Genomic DNA, 20,069 nt, shown 5'->3' on the forward strand with positions numbered 1-20,069 from the left:
GTACTGGGGATTGAACCCGGGTCTCCTGCCTGCAAATCTTGTGTTCAGCACTTTTGAGTTCTTTCCCCAATCCTTTGAGAACCTTCTTGATGAGATATTAATGATTTTTTGTTTTATTGTGACAGAAGTTTAAGACGGCTGTGTCATATGCCAGTGGCCCTGTATCTTAACTACATGGAACTATGCTGAGAAGAAATTTCTTGTCCAGTGAAATTAATTCTTATTTCAGAGCTATTATCTTTTTATTGTTTCATCATTAAATAATTCCTTCACTTTAGGTATTTTTTTTTAACTTAGACTGAAGTGCATCAAACAAACTTTGTTTTTATTGAAAACTTTATGTTGAAATTTTGCACATTAAACAGCTATGCAGTTTTATGTGTGTTTTGGGTTTTTTTGGGGGGGGGGTGGCACACCTGGAGGTGCTCAGGGCTTACTCCTGGCTCTGTGCTCAGGGATTATTCCTAGTGGGTGTCAGGGGACCATATGGGTTGCGCGGGATCAAACCCTGGTGGGCCATCACAAGGCAAGCACCCTGCCATCTGTGCTATTTCTCCAGCCCCTAGCTGTGCAGTTTGAGAGATGGACCAGCTATTTTGAAGGTATTTGTGTAAACTCGCACAAGTAGGGGGCACGGCACACAGCGGCAGTGGCTCTATCTCTCCCACCGCCTGCGTTCGGTAGTCTCACCCTTCTCCTGCCCCGGGGAGGTCGATGGCGATGGTCAGGCGGAGGAAGAAAACGAGGGCCAGGCTGGTAGGTATTAGTCACAGTTTATTTCATTCCTCTCTCCATCTACACCAGTCTCTCTTGTCTGTCTCTGCTTGTCTCTGCTCCCGTCTCTCTCTCTCCATGCTACTTCACTCTCCTTCTCCATCCCCCTTCATCCTCCTCTCTCTTCTGATCCTCTCTGAACCTCCAGCCCACTCCTACAGTCTCGTTAAATCCTCTCTCCATGTGGAATTGCGGTCACAATCAATAGGGGTAGAAATCAATAGGGGTAGAAATCTTAGCCTTAGGGAAGACCGCTCCTAGGACAGATCCTTCCTCAGCAGGAGGACCCACCCTAGAGCATAATCCCATGGGTGTGCCTCTCCTCTCCTTGTCCGACAAGCATATAAGAATATAATATAAGTCATTTTGTATGGATACAGTAAGAAATATCTTAAACTTATAGAATTGCTCTCCTAGGGCCATCTCGATCTAGACTACGGTGCTCAGGCCAGATAGTCTTTCCCACCCCTAGCAGGATCCTAGTCTCGTCGTCACTTTTGGATCATGACAGCATTTGTCTATGATCAAACTCTTAACTTATAGTTAAGAATCGTGGCACTTTGGCCTGGCCCATTTCGCTGCCAGGGTAGCTCACTGCTTGCCCTGGGTCCATTCAGTCCCTTGTCGGGACCCTGCTTTTGGGGTGTTAGGAACTAAGGGCAACTGAGGCTTAAGTCGAGAAAGATGCCCGGGAGTGAATAATATTCAAGGCCAATCAAATCCTAAGTTACAAAGCATGATGTTAACGGTCTTCCTGTATCTATACAAAAGGATATTGCTTTAAAGTAAACTGTTCATAAGGCATAAGGAGAGGAGAAAGGCAATATTTCACTTATACATATAAAATCGTAGATTTCTGGGAAACTGATCCTACAAATTAACAGTCTGATTAAGGGGAAAGCTGATTAACTGGGTGGGAAGGAGAGCATAGGGAAGACTGTTTACAGATAAACACAATGGAAGTGGAAGTGCTTCAGGAGCACTGTGATGGGTGTAACCAGATTGATGGGTGTAACCAGATAAACCTAAGCTTCTTGTGGAAGGACAAAGCAATGTTTTTTCATTTCATTTCATTTCATCATCCTGTTATTCGTCGATTGCCTCGAGCAGGCCCCAGTAACGTCTCTTTCATCCTAGCCCGGAGATTATATTCAAGGCTCTTTAGGAGAATGAGACCCATCATTGTTACTGGTATTTGGCATATTTGGTACGCCACGGGGAGTTTGCCAGACTCTGCCCTGTGGGCAGGCTACATTCGATAGCCTGAAAGTTTGTCCAAAGTAGGAATGAGACAATAAGATGTCATTAAAAAAAGTTCTGATAAGATGCCGTTCGGGACCTGAATTTTATAGTCTCTGAGTCTTGGCCGCTGATGGGATTACACAGCGCCAGGGGGCCAGGTGGTGGGTGTGACCCCCGCCTACTGGAATTTGGAGGATCTGGGTGGAAGATGCTCGACTCCAATCCGAGTAGGCTTGGAGGTCTCGGCCCCGGAACCCGCGTGGCTTTGTCCCTCTGCCAGTACCTTCATGTGTGCGGAGAGTGGTCTCAGCATGGTGGTGGCCACCACCAAAGCAATGTTACCCTACAGTATTTGTAATTGATACTGAAGGTGTTTCATGCTAAGTTCACTAGAGACACATAAAGCTGTATTTTTGTGTGTGTTGTGTAAGCACCAATGTTTAACTTTATCACAAGGGAAACAATAGTCATTATTCTGCTGAATAAAACTAAGGCAAGTTAAGTCTGACTTTCCACACCTTCATCGGCTTCTCTCCTCTGACTCTCTTATTGCAGTGTGATCCCAGGCTCAGGATTCCATCTGTCAGGCAGTGACTATGTAATCGCAGTCAGGAGTTCTTTGCAGACATGCCACGTATTTGACTTGGACCACTAGAATAAAGCTCTCCCCTGCAGCCATGTGGCTGGAGGGAGTCATTAGCTTTCATGGGTTGTTGGCAGGAATATCTCCCTGTTCTTCTGTCAAAAAGAAAACAGTAGGTTTTAAGTCACTGTTGAGACAAGTTGTGAAATTTCCATAAAGAAATCCTAGGGGACAGAGCTATAGCACAGTGGGGAGGGCGTTGGCCTTGCATGTGGCTGACCTGGGTTCGATTCCCGGCATCCCATATAGTCCTCTGAGCACCACCAGGAGTAGTTCCTGAGTGGAGAGGCAGGAGTAACCCCTGAGCATCACCAGGTGTGACCCCAGAAAGCTAAAAAGAAATCCTAAAACTGAATTTTTGTTTTGAGCTTTAAAACTGAAATACCACCAGTGGTAGAACAATCAACAAGTTAGAAAAGTTTTCTAGAAGCTGTTTAGCCATTGAAATATGTAAATATGCATATATCTGTCCCATTCCTTGGGATCAAGTACAGAATTGTCAAAGGGAAATATTGAAATATAGCTAATAAAGTAATTTGTAAACTGGATGCAGGAAAATCGCAGCTGTATTTGCATGGAGCTAACTGCCCATTGATCTTTTTGGCAATTGTTATTTAAAATGGTGAGATTTTGGAATGAATTACTCTTCTGTTACCAAGTCCTCATGAAGGTAGACAGAACAGGATAAGTAGTTCAAATGTCAGAAATCCTTTGAATCATATGTGGATATCTCTGGGTGTCTATGGGACTGTCTTGTCTATACTCTGAGTTATAATAGCTTTCTAATCAGCATAGTATCTGCAGGTACGTCCTCCTGACAAGTGCGTTGGACTTTTACTTGAATTTTACTGAACCCGTAGTGCAGTTGGGAAACAGCATTTTTGCAATTTTGAGTTTTCTAATCCATGGAAATAGTTTATACTCCAGTATTGGGATATCCTTTAATTCGGGGGGGGGGGGGGCAGAATACTCCTTATACATTTTACCTTGACTTTTAAAAAAATAGTCTGGGAAACAGACGGAAGACGGTGGGCTCATAAACTCAAAGTGGCCCTCTAGTCTGCTCTGTGTGTCCCAGGAAGCGTTTTTATAGAGAAAGAGCACGGGGAAGGGCATCAGCGTGGGAAGGAGCGATTGCATCGTGGCGGGCACCAGAGCCATCAGCGAGGCCCTCTTGGGTTGTTACCTGAAGAATAAGGTTTTGACTGTGTCGGTGGCAAGGTAGGGATGAAGGGTCCTGGGCAGGTGTCCTAGCGTAGACAAGAGTGCCTGGTTTTCAGTCCCATCTGCCTGTCCTTCCTTCCATTTCTGTGGAACTTGGGATATTCAGTCAAATTAGGCTTTTTGGAATTTGGAATGGAAAAGGATGAGGTGGTGGGAGAAGAAACCCTGGGTCCCTTTTCCTGAGAATTCTGACATAAGATTCTAACATTTCTTTTTTTTGGGGGGGGGTCACACCCGGCGATGCACAGGGGTTCCTCCTGGCTCTGCACTCAGGAGTTACTCCTGGTGGTGCTCAGGGGACCATATGAGATGCTGGGAATCGAACCCGGGTCGGCTGCGTGCAAGGCAAACACCCTACCCGCTGTGCTATCTCTCCAGCCCCAAGATTCCAACATTTCTGTATGTGACTTTCTTAATCGTTATGGGACTGGCAAGGATTTCTAACTCAAATGAGGAAATTTCCCCCACTAGACAAATATTCTTTTCATCTAATTTTTGAAATTTATAAGAGTACAGTTCTTCATAATGGCCCTGTTTTTCCTGTGTCCAGTTTTTGTAGAAACATTTTCTCCTTCATTTTGATGGCTTCTTTTTCTTGAACAAACCAGAGAATTTTGAAAACATTAATAGTTTAAAAAGGACTAATCTTTGACTTGAATCCTCTTGTGTTTTCCGTTTCACTAAATTCTACTCTACAGTCTTTCTTGTCTTGACAGTGAGTTGCACAATCATTTTCAGGTGACGATTTTGCATAGTGCTCATTTTGGCTGGATGAATACAGCTACTGGGGATTGTACCTGTGCAAGACAAACGTACCTAGAGTCCTCTCTCTTGCCCCCCATCTGACCATTTTAACAAGTTCACTGGTTGCTCTTGTCCCAGTTTTGAACACACAGAATACCACTTACTGAATGAAGAAGGACATTCTGTAGCTCTCTGAGAATATGCCTCTTCGAATGCTGAGAAATGAGTTTTAGTTCAGCAAGAGTAGAGCGTTCTTACCTGCTCTCCTGTTAGCCACCAAAACCAGATGCTGCAGAGAAAGATTTGTTGATGCTTTGAAGTGGTTGTCAGAGAAGCCAGGACGCTCTGCCCCACAGCCCTGAACTGTGTGGGGAGCTGGCGGGCGTGGTCTCTGGGCAAAGCCATGAACAGTGAAGGAGACTCCTGGGCCGGTCCTGAACGTCTCCACCTTAGTTTGTGCTGGGTTGCCTTAGGATTTGTTTTAGAAACAGAAAGCGTGTGCTAATCTCTCCAGACTCACACCTGAGCACCTGTTGGCAGGTGCAAAGCCCTTAACCGCCACGTTCTCCTTCAGTACGTTGCTCTGATGCCCACTGCGTGGCTGTCGGTACTTGGCGGGGCAGCTGCCCTTCCCTGCTACCTTGTCCCTAGAGGAATCCTTCTCTTTCTGCAAATCAGGGACTTACCCAGGTGTGTCTGTTGCCACCATCCTCTGCACACCCTGTTTTTTCAGCCTGGGATTTCCCCCCCACAGTTCAGTTCCTTTTGCTTTCCTTTCCTGGAAGTTCCTTTGTTCACGTACCATCAAACAGCTCCATTTCTGCTGGGTTCTACCTCCATCAGCAGTTTACTCTGCCATCACCAGCATTCCCTCTTTCTAAATACACGGCATTTCTGGGGCCCTTGCCCCTGGCCATCTCCCTCTTTCGTCTCTGCTGTCTCTTGACTGACGTGGTTTCCCTCGTGATGCTGCTGCTGTTTGCAGGCGACACCAGACCTTATATCCGAGAGCAGCTTAAAGATGTGGAGGCTGCTCAGGTGTTATTTGGGCTGCTTTAATATCTGAAGCTCCTGTTGCTCCTTGGGCCCCTGTCTAATGCAGGATCGTTTCTGCAGCCACATTCTGCAGGCTGCTTCATCCTTTGCACGGATTTCCCAAGTGCTCAGCAGGACCTTTGCCCTGGTACTCTCTGTTTAGGTGATTCAAAGTCTGTGCCACTTTAGACCCATATGTTTGTTATCCCTGAACTGTCCCCTTGCACGCTACACAAGCCTGTACCTCCTGTCTTGGAGTTTGGGGTTGCTTGGACATAGGCGTTGCTCTCCCTGGATTCTGCCAGGCTGTGTCACCCACTCTCCCTGGGGGTTTCCTAAGCTCCTGTCCAGTGGAGCCTCTAACTCCGAGGAACGCTCTTAACCTTTCTGTCTCCTCATCTGCGCTCTCCTGTCAGGGGCATCTGCCCTGCTCCGACGCCTTGATGCCTCTCCTGCTGCTGTCCTGGACACTGTTCTCTGGGTCAGCACTGGGGTGTTACACTCTGTGATGAGCTGGGACTCGGGTGTGTGGGTGTGGGCCTGTGGCGCACGTGGTGGAGTGTGCCGGGTGCTCAGAGCAGAGCGAAGAGGAAACCTGGTTCCCCCGCATTCCGCGTGCCCTCTCTGCCCCTCGTGCCCACACGCTGTGCTCTCTCCCTGCAGGTATCGCCTCCATGACGGTGCCCGTGTACATCGCCGAGGTCTCCCCGCCCAACTTGCGTGGTCGCTTCGTCACAGTCAACACCCTGTTCATCACGGGTGGGCAGTTCTTCGCCAGCGTGGTGGACGGCGCCTTCAGCTCTCTCCCCGACAACGGCTGGAGGTGCGTGTGTGCGGGCTGGGGCACAGGTAGGGCCCCCAGGAGCTGCCCACCACCGTATGTGATTCTGGGTACCCGCTGCCCGGGGTCGCACTGACCGGAGCTCCTCGCCCTGCAGGGAGGGCATCTTGGCAGAGGTCACGAGGCGCACAGGGTGTTGGTTGAATTTTCTGAGTGATGAGCTGTGCAGAAGCTGCATCTTGAACTCTTTGAATTCGAGAAGCTACTTCTTGGCCTGAGATGTAGCTGCTAGTTTCTGTATATGCTAACTGTTCAGTATCTAAATGAAATAACCAAATTATTTCTTCATCACTGTATTTGTCTAAGCAAAAGAAATGAGGAAACATTTTCAAACCTGCCTTAAAATTAAAGCAAACTGGGCTGGGGAAAATTCAGGAGACCACCAGTCCCATCGCCTGCACCACGTATGTTCCCCAAGCACTGCCAGGAGTGACCCCTGCGTACCCAGACAGGAGTGAGTCTCGGGTACTGCTAGATGTCCTGTCCCCCTCAACATCCCTCATACCCCCCAACCTGAAAATTAGAGCAAGATATTTATTTTTATGTTAAGACTTGAAGTTGTTCGGACTCTGGATTTTGAGGTCATGTTCTGCAATAATATTCAGGGCACCGAGCGTATAAGCCCTCGTCAGCCTGAGTGTCAGAAGTGTGTTTCTGGAGTGTCTGCTCCACAGAACCGGACCTTTAGGTCGCTTGTTTGTAGAACCTGCGATCTAAGCAGATAGTATTATGCTCGGAGCGCAACCTCCTCACTGGAGCAACATTGCAAGAGGCGCATGCCTGCCACGAAGCTGGGGAGGTAGTGGGTCCCTCTTCAGAAATGGCACACGCACAGAACCCTTGGTCTGCAGAGGTATGGTCTGACGCAGTCATTCTGAGTCTGGTGGGGAGCATGACTAGCCCTGCAGACCCCGTTCTTTCTGTCTGTGTGGGCGGCCACAGCTCAGAGGTGCTGCTTTGTCAGGAGGCTGGAAGGAGTTGCCTTCACGTGCGTAGGGTGAGGCGCACAGGTGACAGGCGGAGGCCTGCAGGTAGCAGGTACTCCGTGTACCAGCTGTGGGAGGATAGGGAGGCTGGGAGAAGCCACTCAGAGATGGCTCTTGCACTGACTGCTGTGCAGAGACTCAGGTGAGAATGAAACCGGGAGCATATCCTGGGCATCCATGTTCGACAGTGAGCCCTGTTGCACGGACCCAGGCATGCCCACACGCCTCTGACCTCTGGTGGCTCGGAGTCCCAGGCTCTGAACGGAAAAAGTGATGCTCTGTCAGCCAGTGTAGAGGCCCCTGTGTGTGGGCACTGCCTTGGACCACCCGAGGAACACAGGGCCTGGAGTTTCCTGTGGTGTTTCTTTCTCACACACCAGTTCTCACTGTATTTTACCTCCAGGGTTCCAGTATGTTAGTATTTTGTTCCCTACTGATTTTTCTTGTTACCTCTGTCATGTTACAGCTATGTCACCCCCCTTTCCCCTTCTGCCTGCTGGATGCTCACACGGTCGCCAAGAGTGCCCTTTGCCCAGCCCAAACAAATGAGGCTGCTTCTCGGCTCCGTTTGCAGGTTTAAAATGTTCAGAAAAGTTAAATACTTATCTGACAGATAAGAATAGATTTTCCTTGGAAATAGAACCACCTTCCTTCTCTCCTGTTTGCCAGTCTTTAGTCTGAACTCTGAGATGACTTGCTGTGGAGACTGTCAGGTGCTGGGTTGTAAGAACAGGGCTTCCCTCAGCTCAGCCAGGCTTTCTCCCTGGCTCTACGGTGCCACAGAAATAAGTTCTTTTCCTTGAACAGCTGGAGGGTGTTACCCCTGGAGAAGGAAGTGGAGTAGCCACGTGGAGGCTGGTGTCTTCTGAACTCCCCAGTGCTGTCTTGTTCTGTCCTGGATTCCTGAGGGTCTTGGATTCCTGAGGGTCACTGGATTCCTGAGGGTCTTGAGGACATGAAGAAAGATGGGAATGTTAAGCAGAATGTTACTGAGTTGAGCTTGTGTGCCCTTCGATCAACCCCCTGAAAGTGGCCAGTGTCTTGCTCTCATGTGGCCTTCACCAGGACCAAGTAAAGGTGTCCCTCTCCCGCCCCTGCCAAAGGGGTACGTAATGGTATTGTCATGCAGCTGCTCAACACGTTATCTGTGTGTGTGCCTCTGAGAGTTCTCGTGTCACCCTCGGGCTGTTCCTGAGTGAGTGTGTCTCCACAGTTCACTTGTTGTGGCACATGTGGTGTGTAGCCGTGTCCTTGTAGACGGACACGGAGCCATTTCCATTCCGGCTGCTTTCGTGCTGATGTGTGTGACCTCGGTTCTGGAGGGGCAGGGATAGAGATGTTGTTCTCCCTTGTCCTGGGGGGTCCTGGTATGGCACTGGGACGGAGCAGTGGCGGTTCTCCCAGAGGGCTGCACCTGCCCACTCTCAGCAGCACCCTGGGGGTTGCTGTCCACACCCCGTAACTGCGTTTGTTGCCTGGCACAGGGCGGGCACCTTGCACGAGTTTGAATTTCACTCCTTGAGGCGCAGTGGTGCTCCGAGAGCAGCTTTCCTCCTCTACTTGTCACAGTGCTTGGAAAGCTGCAGATGTGCTTATCAACTAAGATTCGAAGTATGACATTCCTCCTGCTTTTTTCCGCGTTCATATTTGCTCACCAACACCTCTAGCAAACAAAGGTTATTTTAAACGGCTGCGCATGTAGCCACACCCTCGATAAATTGACAGTAAAAAGCAGCGAGGTCACCACAGCAATTCCCTGAGGCACCGTTTGACATTTGCTGTCCCTACTGTGGTCTTGTCACCTCCGGGAAGTGCCCAGGTCTCCGGGGAGGACGCCTCCCTGGCTTTGCCCTGAGCTCTCGACATCCAGCTGCTGCGCGTGCTGTTTCTCCCACTGGGCTGGGCTGTCCTCCCGGGTGCGTCTGCCATCTCCTAGGCCTCTGTCTCGGCCTTGTTCTTGCCTCTCCAAACACACGTGTGGGTGTTCTGGATAAGCTGCGTTTCGAGCCAGTTAGATATCCTTTGTCTTTGACTCACTCTGGCTCTGGATACCTCTGAACTTGGCCTCACTCTGTAGTAGGCAGGTCTGGAGGACACGGAAGGCTCGGTGGACGTTTATTGAGCTGTGCTGGATGGATCAGGCTCTCCAGGGGAAATGATACTCATCGCCAATCAAAATGCCAGAGTACGGGAGAGCTGACAAACTAACTGCCGGTCATTAGTGTTTGTTACGAAATGCCATCTCAAAATCCCAGTCTGCCTTTCCTGAACAGTGGCTTGGAGTGAGTGTTCCACCGTAGGCAGCTTCAAGAGCCAACAGTGGAGTTTATGAGGTGAGGCCCATGAGGTCACTTTTCAGGCTTAGTTTTGGTGATTTTATGCCCAGATTTGACACTTAGAATGGGGCTTATCATTCTGATTCCTCCTTCTATGTGCAACCACATGTGAGTGTCTTAGGTGTGGGGTTTTCTTTAATGCTTTTCTAAAGAAATAAGATTGAAGGGAATGCAGATGTAGAATGTGAAACAGCATCTCAGGATGGATTTTTCTAGAAAATTGTTAGACTCACTTGTGGAGAGTGGAGACACTGTCCTGGAAGAGTAGGTGGGATGCATACTAGAGGGGGATGGGGGTCGGAAAGGGAGAGGAACTGAACACGAAGAGATGTCGGGAGAGGTCAGGCTGGGCCAGACTCTCAGGCAGTGGAAGCCACATCCTCAGAGCAGGGCCCGCCAGTGGCTTGGGCGGCTGCAATGCCCAGCGTCACGTCCCGCACCTCCAGGTTGGAGGGAGAGAGACTCGCTTTGGCGTGCTGAGGAGGTTCTGGAAGGTGAGGAGTGGTCCCTGGGGACCCAGACCCCGAGGCAGGATCTGTGAGTGGCAGAGCTCGGGGGAGGGAGAGTGATTCCAGGAAGCAGTTTTCAGAAGAGCTTCGAGGGAACAGCAGAAGGGGGGTGGGTCCGGGGCTGATGGCGTCTTGGCTTGGAGTGAGGAGACACGACACGTTTTCCAAGAAGGCAACATCAACTCTCTTGCTCTCTGCTCTGCAGAATAGGAGTTTAATTTATTTATAAATAACCCAAACTTCTAGAGCTGTGGAAGATAACAAAGATTATTGGGCAAATGAGGTGGTACGAGATCAAGCATTAGCCTTGCATGCCAGCCGTTGATACCCAGCAGTGTTTGTGATAAGCCCTGGCACCAAATCCAAAAAAAAAGATATTTACAATTTGTCTTTTAATTTATTTATGATTAGATCTGTTTACCACCAAGCTGCCTTGGACTAGTGGAGGGAGTAGGCAGAAGACTTGCTTTGCCAGCCTTGAATTATTCATCTGAGTGCTCATGCCCTGAGGTGCCAGTGCTTCGGCGAGGCTGCCTGCTGCCCAGAGGAAGGTTCGTGGGAACATGCAGACGCCAGGCCCTGCCCAGCGCTGCTTTGGTGTTAGCTCCAGAAGATCTTAGAGGGAGTCTCTCTCTATACAGCCTGCATCCAAGTGGCTAAAAAATGGTGCCCACGTTCAAAGAAAGACCGTACGCAGATGAGAGTGTTTGTCAGTGTTTGTCTCTTCTGCAGCCAAACCCGTCATGATTTCAGGCTCTGAAAGCTTTGGATCCGAGAGCAGCCGGAGTTGACGGCACTAGGTCCTAGCCGCCAGGCTCTGTCCTGTGTTCAGGATGCAGCAGCCGAAGCTTCAGCAGGATGCTGTGCTGTGGTGTCGTTAGCTGTATAATCAGGGGAATGGTTTCCGAGGAGGAAGCTTCCAGATGGAAGTCGCTAGTGAAGGTCCTTGGGTATTTGCCTGGAGGCTCTCTGCCATTTCACCGTCTTAAGGTGGGAATACTCGGCTCTCCTTTCCTCCTCCTCTTCCTTTTCTTTCCTTCCTCTTCCTCCTTCCCCTCCCTCCCTGACCCCTCTCTTTCCTTTAGATTCAGTTTTGAAATGTATTTTTTCTAATAACGTCCGTTCCTTCTAGATTTTTCCACTGTACTGGTAGGTTTCATAATGTTCTTTCATGATCCGTGGTATTTCTGTATTCTGTGCTGTAACTTCTCTTTCATTTTTCATTTTATTCATCAGAATTTTTTCCTCTGTGAATCTTGCTAGTTACTTTTCAAAGAACCTGTTTTTTCATCTTTTGATTTGTATTTTTATCTTATGTTCACTCCAGCTTGTATGCCCTCTCTTCCACTACTTTGGTGTTTCCATTAGGTGCAAGTGTAGTTTTATTTTTATGATTCTTATTCCCAGAGCCTTGTCTGTTCTGCGCTGAATTTCCTTATATAACTGCTTTGCTGCCTCGCTCAGGATCTTAATGCTTCTTCATTTCATTATTTCCAGGTTTTTAAAAATGTCTTCTTTGACTTTTACATTATACTCAACATCATGTTGTTTAGTCTCCCGGTATTTGTAATTTTTCCCTCTTTCTTCTTTTGGCTGATTTCTAATCTCATGCAGTTGTGTTTCCAAAATCTGGAATAATTTATTTCATTTGCCATAAAGTTGTAGACTTGTTTCGAGTTCCAGCATACAGCCTGTTCTTTGTGGCTGGATGCTCAGTGAGCGTAGGAGAGAATGAGGTTTTGCTCTTAGGGTCAGAGGCTCAGGAAACGTGCGGCCCTTGTCATCTATTTGTCACTTCAGGACTCTGTCACTGTTGGGTTTTTGTCTGAATGATCTCTCCATTTCTGCTAAAGTCACCTATTGCTGCATTGTCTCTCTTTAGCCTAATAATATTCACTACTCCTATATTGAGTGTGTATATTAATAAATGTTTCTTTTTTTGTGTGATCATTTTTGTCATTTTTTGTCTTGTCAAATTTTGGAAGGGGTGAGAGACCATTTTAACTTATATAACTCCATTGGTTCATGCTTTTTAAAAATTCTCAGTGACTCGGATTACCATCCTTTCCCTTTAGTCTGTGTTGGCTTTTATAAGTTAAATGAGTGTCTTGAAAAGAATCTCAGTGAAGAGTTGTTGTGATGTGACTCCCTCCAGGGAAGGGGAGCAAGGTGGCAGCCTTGAGGAGGGGATCTCCTGATTCCCTCTCCCCCAGCTCCATCTGTTGGGAAGCAAGGGGGAATTTCAGGAATGATCTGAGTCTGTGAGCCTCCGCTTCAGCCCAGTACTTACATCATAGCAGCTCCATGGGGTTAGTAGGATGGTGCTGGGATTCTGTTTGTCTGCCTGTGTGGGAGATAATCTCTGCCACCTGATTTCTCTCGGGGACCCATGGAACCGAGGAATGGCTCTTTACAGGAAAGGAAAATCAGTTCTAAATCTAAGTCAGACCTCAATCTTTCCAGGCCCAAGGCTTTTCCCTCACAGAAAAGAATAGTAAAGTAAGATAAGTTTATTCAGGAAATGGAGGGATGGAGGGAGGGAGAAAGTAAGAGAGAGGGAAGGAAGGAGAGAAAGAGGGAGAGAGTGGGGGAGGAGAGAAAAAGAGAGAGGGAGGGAGGGGGGAGAGAGAAAGAGAGAGGGATGGGTAAGAGAGAGGGGGAGGGCAGATGGGAGAGAGAGTGCAAGCTAGCTTCTTTGGAATGGAAGTAGCAAATACACCTCCCAAGCAGAATTCTGCGGACCATTTCCCCAAAATGTAGGAAAGTTTGCATAAAGTAAGAAAATCCACATCTCAGGGAAGGTGTGGGTGAACGCGCGCCTCCTCCTCTGCCTGCAGCGTTAGTTAACGTAGTTTCCCCAGACTGTCACCCAGAGTCTGTTACTAGGGTGGCTGCAAAGGGGTGAGCGGTCCTGGTCTCTGTCCGTCTTCTCAGAGTGCCCTTGTTCCAGCGGTGAAGCCGTGTCTGGGCCTGAGATTCCTCATCTCAGTGGTTTTCCAGATTGGGGGTCCGAAATGGGTCTTGTCTCAAATGTCTTCCTGATTTAGGTTCTAGACAGTGTTTTCTTCCAGGGCTCCTCCCCGTCTGCCTGCCGCACGCAGTTGGGTTCTTTCATTTAATTCGTCCAGCCACTGCCTGTGATTGGTGGATTCAGTCATTGACATTTGGGATAGTTGCTGATAAAGAGGATTTACTCGTTACCGTTTTACAGTTGGTTTCCTGATTCTGTTTATTGCCTCAATGAATTTCTTAAGGTTTTGTAAATTATTTTCCCAAACAGAAGAGATCCTCTTAGCATTTCTTGTTATGGAGATCTTGCAGTTAGTTACAGATGCTTTCAGCTTTTGTTTGGGAAATTTTCTTTTTTTTTTTCATTTTTTATAATTTTATTTATTGAATCACCATGAGAGCAGTTACAAAGCTTTCGGGTCTAAGTCTCGGTCATACAATGAAACACCCATAACTTCACCAGTGCCCATTCTCCACCCCCAACAACCTGAGTATACCCCCATCCCACACCCTCCCCCTACCTGTGGATCAGATGATTTCCACATTAGTCTCTCTCTACTTTGATCATAGTCAATATTTTAACACCAGAAACACCATTATTATTTGAGATTTTACCCCAACACTCAGATCTGCTGAAAAGGCAACAGTAGACAATTTGTTTTCTATTGCTGGTTATGAATAACATATGATGTCGCGTGGCTGCAGTAGTGGCCACATGATTTTGAAATTCCGAAATTTTAACACTTAAATCTGGAGGGATTTCTGCCAAAACCTGCTGGGTTTCGAGATTTGTTTCTGAGTCTCTGGGATCATGGCCGTTAAGCAGCTTGATCAGGAGCCAGAGAGGCCATTCATGGAAGATGACTTGGGGTCTCTTTGGGACGGGGAGGACAAGACTGGCTCCACTCCCATCCCATGAGGTCCAACAAGTTTCGTCACTGCGGGCCCAAGCCTGAACTGTCTAATGGCCTCTGGAGGATGGCGGCCACCAAGCCATCAAGAGGGAGCAGGCATAAGGATAGCACCCTTTACCCCCAGGGTGGCCCGGCGACAGTAACCTACTGCAGGGCCCAGACACATTTCTGCCAAAAGCCACTGAGTTTCGAGACTTGTTTCTGAGTCTCTGGGATCATGGCCGTTGAGCAGCTTGATCAGGAGGCAGAGAGGCTGTTCGTGGGTGATGACTTGGGGTCTCATTGGGGTGGAGAGGACAGGACCGGCTCTACTCCCGTCCCGTGAGGCCCTGCGTGTCTCGTCACTTCAGGCCCAAACCTGACTTTCCAGTGGCCTCTGGAGGATGGCGGCCACCAGGCCGCCAGGGGGAACAGGCCAAGTCACAAAACCTATTCCCACCTGGGTCGGTCCAGCACCAGTAACCTACTGCAGGGACTGGACGCATTTCTGCCAAAAGCTGCTGGGTTTCGAGATTTGTTTCTGAGTCTCTGGGATCATGGCCATTAAGCAGTTCAATCAGGAACCAAAGAGGCCTTGCCTCCAATTATATAGCTGAGCCGGAGGTGGTTTGTGGGTGTGTTTCCCACATACCTAACTTTTGGCCGTTTACTTTCTTGGTAAACTTTACCCCAAGTTTTTGGGGTCTGGCCAAAGGCACAGCAGCAATTTTGGGGTATCTGGAAGTCTGAAGGTGCCATGAGGCTGCTGATGCACTTGCCTCACAGGTACAGATTGACCTGCTGGCGGCACCATACCTCCGGGGAAATTTTCATTTCTTCCCAGAGATGAAAAGGATATTCCAGGATGAAGTGTTGTTGGCTGGCAGTTTTTATCTTAGAGTATTTTGAATGTATCATCCATGGTTTTTTTGGTCTGTAGAGTTTCTATGAAGAGGTCTAACCTGGTAAGTGAGCCATTGGACTCACCTGCTCTGGGCAAGACACAGTTACACTCTTCATTGTTTTGTATTTGAAAGTTTCATCCATTAGATATCGACCACTTGGCATTTATATAACCATTGGCTTTGTGGACTTACACCTCAGTCTCTTCTTCAGGTATGGGAAATCTAACGCATTATTTTTTTTAAAATTATGGTTCGATCTTTATGATCTGTCAGCTTAGCATTTCCCACCAGTTCAGGGAGCAGGAAACTTCACAGACTTCACAGGATTTTGCCTAGGAGTTGCCTTTGTGAGAGCACTAGCAGATACTTTTTAGATACTCACTGAGCTTTCTTTGCTTCTGTGGCAGCCCTGGTAGTTGTTTCTGTTGAGCCTTTCCAACTTAAGGGTTCTGATTCCGCCTGGCCATTGTATCAGCAAGAGATGCACCAGTGATGGCCCTTCGGAACTTGACTGCGTGATGAGTTCTTTTTTGCCCTGGACCTCCCCCCACCTGAACCCCATTTTATTTTAACACTGTGGGTTACAAAGTTGTTTTTGATGACTTGTTCCAGGCATTCAGTATCCCAACCTCAATCCCACCACTGTCACCTTCCTTCCTTCATTGTCTCCATTTCCCAACTACATCTCAAACCTGACTCATAGCAGGCCCAGAATATTTATTTTATACTGCTTTTACCACAGAATTGATAATGGAATGATCAGAAAATACCGAGTAAAAGAAAATTTGTGAGAATTGTTGTATGTCACTGGGGATACATGAACCCTTATCTGAGGGTTTCCTGAGGGTTGTTGCTAGTTAAGCCTCTGTGTTCATGTTTTTGTTAGTCGAGATTGGTTGGCTTCTGTGTTACATCCTGTCCAGTCTGGTGTGCTACTACGGGGATGTTAATCGTGTGGAGTCTGGAGATGTTCACAAAATTCGGAATATTTAACTGGATAGTGAGCTTATGTGGCAGCAGTGGTGGAACATGTGTGTGGCTGCCAAGTGTTCTAAAGTACGGGCAGGGCTCCGGCCCCAACTCCAAGAATGCCCAGAGCTTTCAGCCAAAAATATCCAGTGTACCCAAAATTTTCAGCACATCTTTGTCTCAGTTGATGAGTTCTTTTGAATTTCTTCTGATTGTCCCTGGTGCTTTCTGCTGTAGCGAACAGCCCAGAGTAGTTGCTCAGGATTTCTCCTGGAAAGAATGCACAGTAGCATTCTGCATTAAGAGACTGGAAACCCTTTCTGTTGGTTCTGGATAGAGCTTCCCGTGTCCAGGGTAGACCTTGTACCAGCTAAACTGTACAGCTTGACAATTATGCTCTCGGGAAAATGAAAGATGGCGAAGAGAGGAAAGGTCTCTTTCACAGGACAAGGACTTTGCTCTCTGCTGTCTCCCTGCTGTCTCCCTGGGGTACCCTTTCTCTTCCTTACATGGCCTCTCCTGGGGTGATTGGATCACTCCCTGTGTTTCTTTATTTTTAAATAAATCCTATTTCTCCCTTTTTCTCAGTGAGGGTCATATCAAGGTTTCTGTCTTGAGCCCATTGATCAGTTTCTTAAGGTTGCAGGAAGTGCAACCCAGCAAGCCCTGATATACCTTGAATTCATAACAGATTTGATTTTGAATTCATTTTTGGTCGTCGAGATGCAGCAGGCCTAGATAAGAAGTCTCCCTGGGGAAGAGGGTGCACCTCTGGATTAAGACCAGCAAGGGAAGACCCTCGGCTGCTCCAGACACCCCTTGGCAGCCCTCTAGCAGCTCCAAGGGGCGGTTTGGGAAAGAGGATGTAACGCAACTGGGTGGAGGAAGGGGCACACGTGTGCACTCGTGTGGCCTGGTCGCTCGCTGTCAGTGCCCTTGTTGCCAGTTCCCATGCTGCTGGAGCATTTGTTGCCTGCCTTGGTGCCTCCCGTGTCTCCCCTCTTGAGATGCGCCCTCTTACCCTTTCATACTTTGGGGGTGGGGGTTCACACCTGGCGATGTTCAGGGACTACTCCTGGGGGTTTCCACTCAGGAATTACGCTGGTGGCGCGCGGGGGACCATTTGGGATGCCAAGGGTCAAACCTAGGTTGGCCACCTGGAGGGCAAATTGCCCTGCCCACTTGCTCTCTCCTGCCCCACTCGCCTACTTCAGTGTTTGGGCGTGTTCGGCCTCTCCACTCTGAGCAAAGTCTGCGTCTCTCTCGAGTACTTATCTCGCCTGTCTCTGCTTTATTTCATTTCACAGTAAAAACCCTGCTCTGCGTCTCTCTTTCTCTCCTCCTGAAATTATTTTCTGTAAGGGAAGGCAAGGAACTCACAAGGCCTGGGAAAGATCGGGACTGACCCTCCTTTCCTGCAGTTTCTTGCTCCCGCCTGAGTCCACGGCTCCCTGAGAAGTGGAGTGGCAGGGGTCATCTCCCATGTTGCACAGGACAAGTGGACCTCAGGGGCAGCATGGCCGCTGCCTGGGGGGCTGCTGGGATGCAGGTCTGTGCCATGCAGTGGCTCAGGGCAGACTTCCGTCAGTTCCAAATCTCCCAGGCACTTCCCTGGTGACAGAGAGGGGTAGAAAAGGGCGGTGGATTTCTTTCTTGAGCCTGCTGCCTCCTCATCTCCAACAACCCACCCGGGACCTGCGCCCGTAACACTGGGACCTGCACCCCATAACACTGGGGACCTACACCCATAACACTGGGTTCTAGGACATTCTAATTCTTCACACCCTGGACCTTTTTGTTTCTTACTAAAGCTTCAAATTTCTAGTTCCCTCTCGTTAATTTTATTCCTGCGGGGATACTGTTGCTTTTCTGAGCTTCTTCATGACAAGGATTTTCTTTGTAGGAAGCGAGTGTGGTGTCTGCCTTCTCTCCTTCGATGTCATTTCACGCTCCCCTCAGGCCCCCCAGGATCCTGGTTCTGTTGCTCAGTCAGTCTGCCTTTAGAGCAGGTTCTCGTCCTCATGCAGTCAAGACTGAAGGAAAGCAAGGGACCAGAAATCCAGGGGCTGAATTCAGAGAAGACTGCTGAAGGGAAGGGAAGGGAATGCAGAGAATTCCCCAGATGATGGCCTGGCCTCCTAAAGAAGGTTCTGGAGAAAGACAGTCTTTCCCCTCAGGTATTTTTTAACAAAGGGGTGGGAGTGGTGGATAAGCACTTTATTTTCTTCCAAGAATATGGATCCCTGAGGCAGGGGAAAGATGACTGTCTCCTGACTGCTTAGGCGTCCTCTTATCAGCACAGTCCAAGCCATCTGGGACGACGCATCCCCAGACATTCCACACTGGTAACTTTCTTGGGATCGCATTCCTGACTTCACTCTGCCTGTTCCCCTTTTGTCCTTATCATGCCCACTTTGAATATGAGTGTAATCATGTACATATCTGTTCATTTAAAGGTGTAAAAATGATAGCCTTTTCTGCATATTTGATAATAAAATTTCTATACTGAACTACAGGAAGAAAGACAACACAGGGTTATATTTGGAGAACTTTTTGCTCTTGGTGTTTTTGTTTTGTTTTGTTTTGGTTTTGAGTGAAGCAAAATAGTTTTTATTGAAACTTATTTACAAAGATGTAATGAGAGAAGTATGTGTTCAAGAAAGAACACTGGCTTCTCCAGAGGAGAAATTGGCAAGTGAAGGAGAGAGATATGCAAGGGCGATATATGTTCAGTGGAGAACATGGGCTTGAAGAGCGAGCGTTAACTCTATTTTTAGCAACTGATAGGACAACTAATCCAAAGAGAAGGCTGTCTAAAGCCAGTCATTCAATCAGACTGGACAGCTTATTGATCACTAGGCTTTTACGCAGCACCAGCAGACATGCTGCATTCACTGAGTGACCACATTCTTGACCAAAAATGAGTCTTAGAAAATGAAATCTCATAGACTCTGTCATCTGAAGAAAGCAAAATCAAAACAGAGCAGTGAGATAGAAAAATTTCAAGTATTTGGAAATCAGGACATTATGTTCTCACTAACAAATACATCCAAGGAGGAGAATTAGAAATTAGTTTTGATGAATAGCAACATGTAAAAAAATATGAAGTTGGACCCATACTTCATACTATTCATAAATGTAAGCTTCAAGTGGATTAAAAATCTCAAGTTTAAACCATAAACTAAATTAAAGAAAATGTCTCCAGGAAATGGACCGCAGAGGAGTCTTCAGCAAGATGACTGCATTGCAAAGACAACAAAAAATCTTTCAGAATGGGACTATGTCAAATTTAAAGCTTCTGCATAGTGAAGGAATCTTACAGTGAAAGAAACTCAAACAATAATAAAAAGAAACCCACTGAACAGGAGAAGATATTTGTACACAATGTATGTCACTGTCCTCCCATTGTTCATCGATTTTCTCGAGTGGGCCTGGTAACGTCTCCGTTGTGAGACTTTGTTGTTACTGTGTTTGGCATATCGAGTACATCACGGGTATCTTGCCAGTCTTTGCCGTGTGGGCCAGATACTCTCGGTAGCTTTCTGTGCTCTCCGAGAGGGGCGGAGGAATCAAACTCGGGTCAGCCATGTTGGCTGCGTGCAAGGCAAACGCCTTACCGCTGTGCTGTCATATCAGATAAGAAATTGATATCCAAGATCTGTGAGCTCTCATAAAACTCAACAACAAAAATGTACAATGATCCCATCCACAGAAGAGGCCAGGAAATGAACAGATACTTCCTGAAGAAGACATAGTTGACCGTCAGTTACAGAAGAAGTGCTCATTGTCACTCCGTGATTAGGGAAATGGAAATCAGAGCAACAAGGTATCATCTTACCTCTATGAGGACACACATGTAAAAGTATGAAGAAAGCTGGTGTTGGCGGGTTGTGATGAGAAAGGACCCTCTGGTACTGTTGCTGGGGGTGTCATCTGATTTAGCTTCTGTGGAGGCAATA

At 47.7% G+C, this 20,069-nt stretch overlaps 1 protein-coding gene across 1 annotated transcript in view; it reads left to right on the forward strand.

Moving 5' to 3' along the window:
* The window catches only part of SLC2A13 (solute carrier family 2 member 13), a 115,773-nt gene that overhangs the window by 14,614 nt on the left and 81,090 nt on the right, over positions 1 to 20,069 (forward strand). The window contains exon 2 of the mRNA XM_056107810.1: positions 6,326 to 6,485. Within this exon, the coding sequence (XP_055963785.1) occupies positions 6,326 to 6,485 (160 nt within the window). The remainder of the gene's footprint in view (positions 1 to 6,325; positions 6,486 to 20,069) is intronic.

This window comes from Sorex fumeus, unplaced genomic scaffold, assembly GCF_029834395.1.
Source record: "Sorex fumeus unplaced genomic scaffold, SorFum_2.1 ptg000177l, whole genome shotgun sequence".
Taxonomy (NCBI): domain Eukaryota; kingdom Metazoa; phylum Chordata; class Mammalia; order Eulipotyphla; family Soricidae; genus Sorex; species Sorex fumeus.